Source organism: Pituophis catenifer, unplaced genomic scaffold (assembly GCF_029215685.1).
Source record: "Pituophis catenifer annectens isolate HBS135680 unplaced genomic scaffold, rPitCat1.0.hap2 SCAF_8, whole genome shotgun sequence".
In the NCBI taxonomy this organism is placed as follows: Eukaryota; Metazoa; Chordata; class Lepidosauria; order Squamata; family Colubridae; genus Pituophis; species Pituophis catenifer.
This window is the reverse complement of record NW_027256888.1, coordinates 70,249,052-70,262,109: the sequence shown is the minus strand read 5'-3', so window position 1 is coordinate 70,262,109 and position 13,058 is coordinate 70,249,052. Positions and strand designations below refer to the sequence as shown.

At 39.4% G+C, this 13,058-nt stretch overlaps 1 protein-coding gene across 1 annotated transcript; it reads left to right on the top strand.

The window, feature by feature from the left end:
- Positions 1-1,074: 1,074 nt before the first annotated feature.
- Positions 1,075-13,058, top strand: LOC139320427 (serine-aspartate repeat-containing protein F-like). Its single transcript, XM_070948750.1, has 4 exons — positions 1,075-1,128; positions 2,930-2,977; positions 6,455-7,372; positions 11,514-13,058. Exons 1-4 carry the CDS (start codon positions 1,075-1,077, stop codon positions 13,056-13,058), a joined length of 2,565 nt encoding a protein of 854 aa, XP_070804851.1.

The following is a 13,058-nucleotide window of genomic DNA, read 5'->3' as shown; positions in this document are numbered from 1 at the left end:
AATGGCTAATTTGATCAATCACACATTTATAAATGGAAAAAGACAAATGTATTTTCAGCATCTATTGACAGAAATTGAGGTTAACCGAACTAATTGAGAAGGGATTGCTGAGATTATGAAAAGAGAAACGATTAGGTCACAATAAGACTGAGAAAGATCTGTTTTAAATGGGTAATTTTGAAGAGTTTACAGAGGGAACAACAGTGGATTTGTAATTTAGTCTCTTATTTTTACCTTTAATAATCTATCTTCTCTACCATTTTTTTTAAAAAAACCTATTGTTAGCATATATATATATATATATATATATATATATATATATATATATATATATATATATTAAAGAGAGACCAAACAAAAGTTTGACTCAGTAAAAGTCAGTTCACTAAACCAGAATATTTTGAAATAAACTGTATCAGCATTTTAAAATGGGAGGAGGGGAGGGAAGATGGTGGAAGCCAACAAGAAAAAATGCTAATCCCACATGGGTGAGGTGTCCACAACCAGTTTGCATCATTAGACTCATATAGACTTAGTACCCCTCATTCACCAAATGTTGCTTGCCTGTGTAAACATGTTTCCTATGTAGCTACAACCATACAACCCTCCTCCCACACAGGTAGTTATCAGCAAACCTATAGGCACCCCAATTTTGCAAAGTATAAAAGAGATTTGTTTTTTTTAAAAAAATCTTTGGGTTAAGGGTTGGTGAGGAGAGACCCAAAAAAAAGTCCCAGAGTTCAGAGCACGTTCTATGAACAAATACTGCTGGCCAGCTGTCGGGGAAGGGAAGGGATGGGATGGAGTATTATTTATTTTTATTTTTATTTATTTCATTTCTATCCCGCCTTTATCCAGAGAAGAACTGCAGAGCATTCACATAGTAACATGCACATCCTATTTCTTTAATGTTCCATTTTCCTTTGTGTCCTGAATAGTACAGCACAGCACATGTTGTGAAACCTGTATAGATATTACTGTATACCTTCTACGGTGTGTTTGGATTTCATGTTCATTGAATGATCTCTTTATTTACAGCTTGTTTCCAAGGTCAAGCTGTGCCTGTCGGTGAGGATGAAGAAAACAATTGTGTTTCTTTGTATTGTTGTAACAGCTTGGGCACTCCCGGTAAGTCTTTTTTATGGCTTCATGGAATTAATGTCAGAGCTTTTCATTTGGAATTGCATAGTTTATGGGGGGAGGAAATGAATATTCTTCTACAGGAAAGCAAAGATTATTAGAACAGAATAATAGAGTTGGAAGAGACTTTGGAGGTCTTCTAATTCAACCCCATGATCAAGCAGGAAACCCTTCTACCATTTCAGACAAATGGCTGTCCAGTCTCTTCTTAAAAACTTCCAGTGATGAAGACAAGCCATTCCACTGATTAATTGTTCTAACTGTCCTGAAACTTTTCCTTAGTTCTAGGTTGGTTATATCCTTCACTACTTTCTGTCCATTGCTTCTTGTCCTGCCTTCAAGTGCTTTCAGGAATAGCTTGACCCCTCTTTCTTGTGGCAGCTTCTTAGATATTGGAACACTGCTATCATGTTCACCCCTAGTTCTTCTTTTCATTAAACTTGATATATCCAATTCAGTGGTGAAATCCAAATGTTTTTACTACCAGTTTTGTAGGCGTGGCTTGATAGGCGTGGTGTAGCTTGGTGGGCGTGGCAGGCCAAGGATACTGCAAAATCTCCATTCCCACCCCACTACCAGCCAAAGGTGGTTTTGCTGGTTCTCTGAACTACTCAAAATTTCCGCTGCCAGTTCTCCAAACTGCTCAAAATTTCCGCTACCGGTTCTCCAGAACCTGTCAGAACCTACTGGATTTCACCCTTGATCCAGTTCCTGCAACTGTTCTTACATAGAACAGAGGATGTAGGTCTTCCCATTTTGGTTTAATTCTACGTCACTCTCAGAATTCAGTAAAAAAAAAAAAAAAGAAGTCCATAGGATGTTTGCATATTTTAATGCAATTCTTTGAGAAATCACTTTTAAAACTAGTTTTCCTAGTATGCTCCCATTTTTCAAGTGACTTTTCTGTGGATGTTGCACTTTTGTACATGCATTTATTCTAGTTGCAAACAGCACAGTAAAATTCCAAAAATTGCAGGTTTAAAACACCAGTTTGTCCATTTATTTATTTGCAATAAAATTTGACACCGCCCAATCCAAAGAAGTTGTGCTAATTTGTATTTTGCTCAAGATGCAAATTGGATATTTTTATATAAAAACCCGACAACCACCCCAATCCATTGCTGTACCTAGAGTTAGGTAGACATCCATCAGGAATATGCTTAAGAGGTTCCAGGATGTTGTCTGACAATTAATTCAGTAACATGCCGAAGGTACACATACACAACTCTGTAGGTGTCAACTACAATGTGGCCCAGAATTTTCATTATGCTCTTATGGATCACATCACTCTCTTGATGAAAATGTTCCATACTCAATTGTTAAGCAATGATTTTATCATGCCACATCTGGTCAAAGAGAACATAACTCCTGCTCAGGAGCAATTAATTATCTGGTAATTTATTATTCAGTAGTGTGCTATTTATTTACTTTACTATACTCATATTGGGTGAGTACTCCATTTTGAAAGTTAATCATTATCATATTAGAAAGAGGTAGAAATAAATATTCAAAGAACCGATGACAAAGTGCAAAAAGAATTCATTTAAGTGACAAATCAAATAACTTTTCTTGGAGCATGTACAAATTAAATAGATTACTTCTATGGAGTGCTCACAACCTCTTTTGTTTAAGCCTTTCCTCTCCATTCTTTACCAGATTGTTATGTCATATTGCATAAATTTCTGCAATGCCATTTATAAATCAAGGAGAAATATTCTGGGTGTTCTGCACTGATTATTATTTTCAATAAAATTTAATTCCTGTTTCAATTGTTTTTCTGATTTACAAGCTCCTTCAACATGAACAAAGGAATATTATTAGCACTGGAGAAAATGAGGTGAGTAACATTTCGGCATGTGTATGTAACCTAATTATACAATGACGACATCAGATTTCCTTTAAAACATGTGTATAGTTAATTGGATTAGGATATTATTTCTATACTGCTTTTCTCATTGCTAAGAACTCCAATATAGTTTGGAATCATTTGTTTTCATGCCTTTCTCCAGAATACAGTTTATCGAGGATTGAGCAGATTAAGAAGAAATAGTGTTAGCCATGCCACATTACATTGGAGATATGGTTAAGAGTAGGGGAGTTAAGAGTAACAGTTTTGGACTGCATTTATTAAACTGGGAGTTCTGTTCCACCAATATCTTCTATAGCTCTTACAAAACCATTAAGAAGGGTGAGATAATATTCTCTGAATTTGGAGTATCATAATGGAAGGACAGTTGTTTTATGAAAGGACAGTCACTTTAATTTAACAAGGGGGTAGAAAGGTGTTTTGAATTTTTTCAGTCTCAGGTATCATAAAACCCCTTCATCTTGAGAAAGAAACTATCTCTGTGCTATCCTGGATAGTTTATGCAGTAATTCATTTGTATAATTCAACAAAATTGCAAGGTGTTTATCCTGAGGTAACTGGCATAGGAATAGGAACAAATACCAAAAAAATCTTGAAGGCAAAGTAGGAATTATTGTGATATATAAGCTGGAAGAGGGACAGTAAACCTCCTAATATGACATGTTACTTATGTCAAAAAACAGGAGTTTGCTACCAGGATAAGGTCAAATTATTTGTTCAAAAATCTTGGGCTTTGAGTGGTATGACAAGGGTGAAATGTCCAAAAGTAAGCAGAACAAGTCAAGAAAATGAGTGGGACAAGGACAGAAATTGTATTTGTTTTATAATTATTTCCATATTTTCAAATGGTTTTGTGTTAATTAAGGTTCAACATTCTCCCTGTATATTTAATAATTGCCATTAGAATTCATGCAGTTTGGTAACAAATGTAGACATGGCTAGATTTAGGTTTTCGGAGACCACCAATGGTTTCCAACCTTCTCCATTCACAGTAGAAATTGATTATTGTGTTATGCCTTTTCAGAATCAAAGGCTTACTAGCTGGGATATTTTTCTAGTTTAAGAGAAGTGGATTGGGTGGGTGGGAAAAGGTCAACTGTAATACATTGACTCTTCTGGCATTTTTCTTAGTGACGGAAATAGAAGGAACAGGTGATGCTATCTTTATATCAACTGTGTCATTTTTGATCTTGCATGCTTTTGAATTCTGACATTTTGTCCAGGTTTAACTTGGTACTTCCTGACAAACTAATAGTTAAGGAACAGTGGTTTTCCTGTCTGTGCCATATTAAGCTCCTGTTTTAGTTTCTAGCACAGGTGCCAATATTTGGCTCAAACCTAACAACAGCACTCTGCCCATCTGTCATTGTCATCCTTCAGATCAAGCAAGAGAGCCCTATCAGTTGGAAGATAGGAAATCCTATCAACAGGGGAATGAATTGTGTTTTTAAAAGTGTTAGAAAATATAAATAAAGATATTTTTTTTTAAAAGCAATGACATGATTATATTGAAAAGTAAAGAATGTGGCAGAGACAATCAGCATGATTAATAAACTAGGCTCTTAATTACAGTTGTTTGGATCTATTATTGTTTAAAAAGATAAATTGCTTGTATTTGTCATTTCAGTCTCTGCTCCCCAATATTCTTTATCTCAGACTTATCCCCTGTTTATGACTTTGTCACACAGAGGGAATAAAATCCAGACCAGGCTGCTTCTTAGTAAATAAACTTGTTTAGCCGAGATTGGGGATTTTTTGAAACTCATGAGTTTCAATTACAGAATCTCCCTTTCCATAGGAAATAATGATCATCCTTCCTTGCAAATAATTTTAATTTAGGAAGCCTGCCAAGCTTTTCTTTAAAAAAATGTTTTTAAACCACTCAAGACAGTTGTGCTCTTTGGTGTTTGAGTTATTATTGATGTTGGCATACAAATATAGATCTCCTCTTGTGAGCAGATTTTATTAAAAAGTGGGGTACTAATTTGTAAAAAGTGAGCAAAACAACTTTTCTTTCATACAACACTGCTGGTAATGCGAAGCCCTGGAAAACTTCTCACTGGAAAACTAAACATCCATGGGACAACCAGATCTCAATGCCAACCCATAAGTAGGGAATTATTCACATCCAATTTAATAGTACCATCATGCATTTGTTAGAGTTTTGTTCAACCTGACCAAAACAAGCAAAGACAAAAGACAAGTAAGTAAGTAAGTAAGTCAGTAAGTAGATATGATCTGATTACCTTGATGACAGCATGTAAAATTCTGGATTTTTTGATAGTGTAGTAAATCTTCTACTTACCTCCTTGTGCCAGAATTGAAGTGTAGCTTGCAGATTAGAAACCTGATAACAACAAAATGTAAATAAGACTATAACAAAATGTTTTGAGTCACATGTTAAAAAAACAGGCAGAGCTTCAATTGCAGTAGCAGCCATCAACTTTTTCAACCATATCTTGCAGATACCCCTATTCAGGATAGCTGTTCATGTTTAATCTTTCAATCATTCTTTCACTCTCTTAAGAATATTTTATCCCATAGGCCCTCTATTCAGTTTCTGTCTTTTCTTCCTATAGTTAATTAATATTCTAAATTATCTTCATTTCTCATTGAATTGTTTTGCCTTCTCTCCCCTTTTCCTTTTTTTCTAAAAAAAATATTTCATATGTTTGCAAATATTAGGGTCCTCCCAAGCTTCATAATATCTCTTTCCTGAACATGGATAATGCTGATTTAGCTACATAACAACAGGTGCTGGCGGGGGGATGATTTTTTGTTAGTATTTTATTATTTTTATTAGTATTTTATTCAGATTACTCAGATAGTTATTATCGGAAAACAGATATCTTGTTTGAATTTTCTCAGCTACTTAGTTTATGGTCCAGTTTTGAATCTTTTTTATATCAACTACAAATTGTGCAATGGTGCTGGGACGTTCATATCAATGGTGGGTTTCAAAAATATTTACTACCGGTTCTGTGGGTGTGGCTTGGTGGGCGTGGCCTGGCCTGGTGGGTGTGGCAGGAGAACGATACTGTAAAATCTCAATTTCCACCCCACTCCAGGGGAAGGATACTGCAAAATCCCCATTTCCTCCCGATTAGCTGGGACTCAGCAGGCAGGGAATAGATGGGGGTGGGGCCAGTCAGAGGTGGTATTTACTGGTTCTCCGAACTACTCAAAATTTCCGCTACTGGTTCTCCAGAACTGGTCAGAATCTGCTGAAACCCATCTCTGGTTCTTATGTTGCTATGTTGCTACTCTGAGAGCAGAAACCTGATTAGCTCAGCTTTGAGTTGATTTTTCAAGACTCTTCTTAGGTTTTTATGCTACCACCACTGATAGCAACGGAACACAAATTCAACCTTTAAGTTCACCTTTAAAATGTCACACTTTTCATTTCTCGTTCTTTACTCCTGTTCTTAATATTTCCTTCCTTTATAGGATTTATCAAATGTTGTTCATCATGACAACGGTGGAGAAGACTTCAGAGTTTTACTCAACAACCTAGGATATACCAGTGGAAATATTAATTGTGAATATGGAAGGAGTATCGGCCCTGGCCAAGAAGAATGCAGAACAGAAGAATCTACTACAAATGCAGATAGAGTTAATGGAGCTGCTGATTTTGTTTATGTCAGTGAAAATGAAGGTGGAAGACCTGAAGATAATCTGAGAATAAATGAAAACAGAGAACATATGCCTGCAGAGGAAAATGCTCCTGAAGGACAAGAAATTACTTTAGAAGGTGAATATTTCAGTGATTCCAGTTATGGAATTGGGGAAGAGAATATTAACTATAATGCACCAGGAGAACTTTTTGAGAGTGATCCAAATGATAAGCAGCATGGCACTGAAGATCAAATTAATGATCAAACTGAATTCAGAGACAGTAGAAGACTCCAGGGCAATCACATCCAAAGCTTTATTGACATGGATGAACATAGATATGCAATTGATGGGCCCAGAGATAACACAGTAAATATACAGATGGGAAGTGAGGTCCATGGGGAAAGTATACATTGGGCATACATTGATGAAGGTGGAAGCGGTAATGGTGGAGATCCCAATGAAGAAGGTTCTAGTGATGGTTGGGGAGATGGAACCTCAGAAAGTACAACAAACCTTGGAGAAAATGCAACAGAAACCCATAGTGATAGGAATAACACTCAGGCTTGTGATACAAAAATAACCAACCCAAACAAGGAAGGAGAGGGTGATGCAGACACTGTGGATGATTCTCTCAACACTGATAATGAAGAAGGTTTTCAAGGTCGTGGTGATGTAAGCCCTGAAACCAAGCGTGTGACATGCCTTGAAAAGAAAAGAAACGATGGGCTGGACTCAAATGGCAATACTAAGGTGAGCTATTTGTTTAATTATTTATATTAATTATAAACTAATCAAGGAGAGAAGAAACTTAGAACTAAGGAGAAATTTCCTGACAGTTGGAACAATTAATCAGTAGAACAACTTGCCTCCAGAAGTTGTGAATGCTCCAACACTGGAAGTTTTTAAGATGATGTTGGATAACCATTTGTCTAAAGTGATGTAGGGTTTCCTGCCTGGGCAGGGGGTTGGACTAGAAGACCTCCCAGGTCCCTTCCAACTCTGTTATTCTATTCTATTCTATTCTATTCTATTCTATTCTATTCTATTCTATTCTATTCTATTCTATTCTATTCTATTCTATTCTATTCTATTCTATTCTAATTATCCAAAAGATATACCTACTATTCGTGGCTAGAAAAGATCAAACCATCCTCATTTTACAGATGATAGTGGTGTTAGTATCATGGCATATAAAAATTTTGCTGTATTTGTTTTCCTCAGACTGATTTTCCAGGCATGTAAAGAGCTACTAGGGATTGAGGAAGAAATAAAGAAGAGGAACGTTTCCTTCAATGTTACTGTATTTTGAAAGTTAACTTAGCTTACAGTCTCAATGATTTGAAGGACATTTAACTGTTAAGTCAGTTTCCCTCCCCTCCGATGTTGGTCAGAAGTACTGTATTCAAATTGGAACTCCTTGATATCCATAATCTTCAGGGTGTGATAGGCTGGTGATTCTGGGAAATGTCCACTTTTTCTTTGCTCTGGCCTCAACCATTTCACAATACAAAATAACAGAGCTGGAAGATACCTTGGCTTGGAGGTCTTCCCTGCTCAAGCATTTCTATACCATTTCAGACAAATGGTTGTGCATTTCCTGCCTGGATCTTCCAACCTTGCCCGTTTTTCATGAATCTCTTCATGTATGTGTAACTCCTAAATCTCAGCCTATAGGTGTAGGGAGTGATGTATCTGTATAGGATTATCTCTTCGACATGAGCGTAATCTACTTCTCTTGCGGGAAGACGACTGTAAGCTCTTCAAGCCTTTCCCATTAAATATGGAGCTAGTCTGACCACCATTCCCTCTCAGACCACTTACAAGAGGTAGCTACTCTTTTAAACATTGTGAAATAGGCTTCTATGTTGTATTCCTTTGACAACTTGGAATTTTTTGTTTTGGGGATATCCATAAAAAAAAGTGGGACATACAACTCAAGGGGAAACCACACAAGTGGAGATGGCTTAAATTCAAGCAGTTCAATATGTGTTTTGGAAACTTTAGAATTGAATCTCTCTCTTCTGGTTACTGTATCCCCTTAAATAGGTCCCCTTAAACTCTTCCTGTCTTACCTCTATTTCACTCCTTTTTATTCCAGCTTATCTTTCCTTCCTTTCTCCTTCCAAAGTAGCTCTTCTTCCTCTTTGATTAACCACAGCCTTTCTTCCTGCTGCTGCCTTATTAGTTCTGTAATCATATTAGCCTGAGTATCTGGGCCTGTAATCATATTAGCCTAAGTATCTGGCTAGTCTGCCTTTTGCTTTGGCTTTACCAAAGCAAAAGGCATACCTGTCTCTATCAAGGTAAGAACCTTTTTGGAGGGAGAATCTGTCACTTTTGCTTTTTCAGTGTGTTTGGTGTAAGCTCTGGTAAGAGACCTGGTTTCTGCAGCCAGGATGCTGGTTAATTCCTGCAAAATCTGAACTCTGCAAAGGGCCAAAGCTTGTTTTATTTTCATAGTGTATGGGTGAACTGAACTGCTTGAGTTTCAGCCATCTCCACTTGTGTGGTTTCCCCCTTGTGTTGGATATCCCACTTCTGCCACCAATTTGTCATGCGTTCTTTTCAGTATACCCAGATTCAAGAGAAATAATACAACTACACAAGCACTCAAAAGCTAGTACTTACTGCTCACTACTCCACTCTTCCCCAGTTCTACAACAGCTTCTAATACTTCTCCTTCACTACTACTACTTGTGAGTCCTACTGCTGGAGAAAAGCATCTCTTTCTATTTGCCTTAGGCTGTTTCAGGCTTTATTTCAAAAAACAAACACAATCCAACTTTTCTCTCATTCCAACTCCAACATTATTACCCACAGCTGCCTATCTGTTTACCTTTAATAATCACTAGTTGGTTTGCTGGGTAGGAAAAGGTCTAAAAAGTAGAGAGTAACAGCAGCCTAGATGCTGGCCATTATTGAAGGCAGTTTATTCTCGCAGTGATCAAGGAACCCAACTGAAGTCCATTCTCAGCCTCAGAATTAGGTAGTTCTGGACTAAGCATTCAGCCCAATTTACCACAATGAGAAGAAAGCACTGGGTATACTGGAGGAAAGGCAACAAATAATTAATTTGTATTTCAATTCAGTTACATTTACCACATTATCTAGGACTCTAGAAAGAAGTTCTGCTCCTTTGACAGAAAAAAATGATGCCTGCAAATTTCGGGAGTTTGATTTGATCTTGTTTTATAAACAGATGTTGGTGTTGAGGGGTTGCCTCAGAGTAAACTGAAAGTCTTATAACAAGTTACAATGGAAGGCCAGTATATCTCTAAAGGGTACCATGTCAAAGTATTAGGCCAAATCTAGTGAAGAAGACTTGGGGAAGAAAAGATATCCAATGTTTAAGGGGTTGCCAAAAAGAAGAGGGGGTCAACCTATTTTTTCAAAGCAAGACAAGAAACTATGGATGGAAACTAATCAAGGAGAGAAGCAACCTAGAACTAAGGAAAAACTTCCTAACAGTGAGAACAATTAACCAGTGGAACAGCTCGCCTTCAAAAGTTGTGGGTGCTTCACAGTGGTGGGTTGCTACTGATTTGCTCTGGATCAGGCAAACCAGAAGCAGCGGGAGGCTCCATCCACTTGCCCGGACATCTCTGCGCATGCGCAGAAGCTTCTGTGCATGCGCAGAAGTGATGCACGCACGAGCGTGCACACATCCATGAACGAACCGGTAGTGATGGGATTTGAAACCCACTGCTGGTGCTCCAACACTGGAGGTTTTTTAAGAAAAGATTAGACAACTATTTCTCTGAAATGGTATAGGGCAGTGGTCCCCAACTTTTGCGGCTTGGTGGCCTGGCTGGGTGGGGGTGAGAAGGGAACTGGGCTGCATGAGTGGCAGGCCGGCGTGCGCAGGCATGCAGCCCTTGTGTGAGTGGTGGGCTGGCATGCACGCAGCTCGACTTGCACAAACAGCAGGCAAGCGAGCACCCATACAATTGCCCGCCAGCCCGTAACTCGCACAAGTTAAACTGCGCGTGCCTGCTCCGGCCAGCCACTCATGTGGCTCAATTCCAAACAGGCCACAGCCTGGTAGTGGGCTGTGCTCCAGAGGTTGTGGACTCCTGATATAAGATCTCCTGTTGAGCATGGTGTTGGACTAGAAAACCTTCTAGATACTTCCAACTCTGTCATTCTGTTCTGTACACCCCAGTCTTTGCTGTTCCTATGTTTAGAATTGCCATCACTTTTATATTATCTCATAGTATTTTGACCCATGTTGCTTTGTAGGATGTGACTGTATTGATTCAGCCTACTAGATATATATTTGGGCACAATAAAGTGAAGCTCCATATCTACTGGCTTCAGTGGTGATGATTGCATTGAAAGCTTTGGCATAGGGCCTAGCTATCTTCGAGACCGCCTACTGCCACCGACGACCTCCCACCGACCCGTGCGCTCCCACAGAGAGGGCCTCCTCGGGGTGCCATCAGCCAAACAATGCAGGCTGGTGACCCCCAGGGGGAGGGCCTTCTCTGTGGGGGCTCCCACCCTCTGGAATCAGCTGCCCCCTGAGATAAGGAGAATCCATGACCTCAGTGCCTTCCGTCGTGCCCTTAAAACTTTCTTTTTTCAACAAGCCGGGCTGGCTTAATTTCTTTTTAAGGGTTTTAATTGTTTTGTTTTGTTTATCGTTTTAATTAATGGGGCCAAATCTATATATATATATATTTAACTGTGTTTTAATATTTGTATTTGATGTTTTTATTTGGCTGTTCACTGCCCTGAGTCCTCAGGGAGAAGGGCGGTATACAAATTCAATAATAATAATAATAATAATAATAATAATAATAATAATAATAATAATTAATGTGGCTTTAAGGCTTTTAAGGCTGCTTCTTGATATACTTAGTTTATGCTTTCCTTTCCTTTTTGTCATCAGGACACAAAGAACAACACTGCAGCTGTAAATAATAGCACTACAAGTGGTGGTAACATGCATGATAAGGTTATGAATATACCCAGCCATGAAATCTCCCGTCAAGATACCATCTGGACTCCACAGAGAAGTGATGGGGAAGGTAGCAGTGGCCATGAGGACACCAGTGAAAATGAGAGCAACGGTGTGTACAGCTTCAGTGATGAATTGATGCAAGGGGACGAACCCAACCAAAGCCAAGGTTCTGAAGGCTCAGAAAACAGCAGCCAGCAAGATCTCCCCAGTCAGGCCAGTGATGGGGAAAGAGCATCTTTAGGAGAGGAAGAGGAGCAAAGCAGTTATGCTGGCAGTGAGCAGTCAGACAGCGAAGCTGAAGACAATGAAAGCCAACAGGAAAGCAATGAAAGTAGCAGGCACTCAGGCAGTGATGACAGTGAGAATGGTGGCCCATCTGTCAGCAGCGAGAGTGAGAGTCAACCCGACAGCAGCCAGAGCCAGTCTGAGAGCAGCAGTGAGAATGACAGTGAGAATGAGAGCATCAGCGAAAGTGACAGTAAATCTGAAAGCAGCATTGATACCGGCAATGGATCCGACAGCAGCAGTGAGAGTGATAGTGAATCCAAGAGCAGCAGTGAAAGCGACAATGAATCCGACAGCAGCAGCGAAAGTGACAGTGATTCCGACAGCAGCAGTGAAAGCGACAGTGAATCCGACAGCAGCAGTGAAAGCGACAGTGATTCCGACAGCAGCAGTGAAAACGACAGTGATTCCGACAGCAGCAGTGAAAGTGACAGTGAATCTGACAGCAGCAGTGAAAGTGACAGTGATTCCGACAGCAGCAGTGAAAGCGACAGTGAATCTGACAGCAGCAGTGAAAACGACAGTGATTCCGACAGCAGCAGTGAAAGTGACAGTGAATCTGACAGCAGCAGTGAAAGCGACAGTGATTCCGACAGCAGCAGTGAAAGCGACAGTGAATCCGACAGCAGCAGTGAAAGTGATAGCAGTAGCAGCAGTGAAAGTGACAGTGAATCTGACAGCAGCAGGGAGAGTGATAGCAGTAGCAGCAGTGAATCTGACAGTGAATCTGACAGCAGCCGTGAGAGTGATAGCAGTAGCAGCAGTGAGAGTGAGAGTGATAGCAATAGCAGCAGTGAGAATGACAGTAGCAGCAGTGAGAGTGACAGTAGCAGCAGTGAGAGTGAAAGCAGCAGCAGTAGCAGTGAGAGTGACAGCAAATCTGATAGCAGCAGTGAAAGTGAAAGCAGCAGCAGCAGTGAGAGTGATGCTGAGAGTAGCAGTGAGAATGAAGATAACAATCAAGCAGACAGCAGTGAGAGTGACAGCCAATCCAACAGTGACAATGAGAGCGATTCGGCAAACCAGTCCAGCAGCGAAAGTGCTGCAGATACAACGGAGGATTCAAATGAAACTGAATCTGAAGCAAGTGAGGATAATAACAGCAGCACTCATTCAGACAGTGCAGCTTCCGACAGTGAATCTCTAAGTCAAGGAAGTGAGAGCAATGATTTAACTAGTGATTATTAA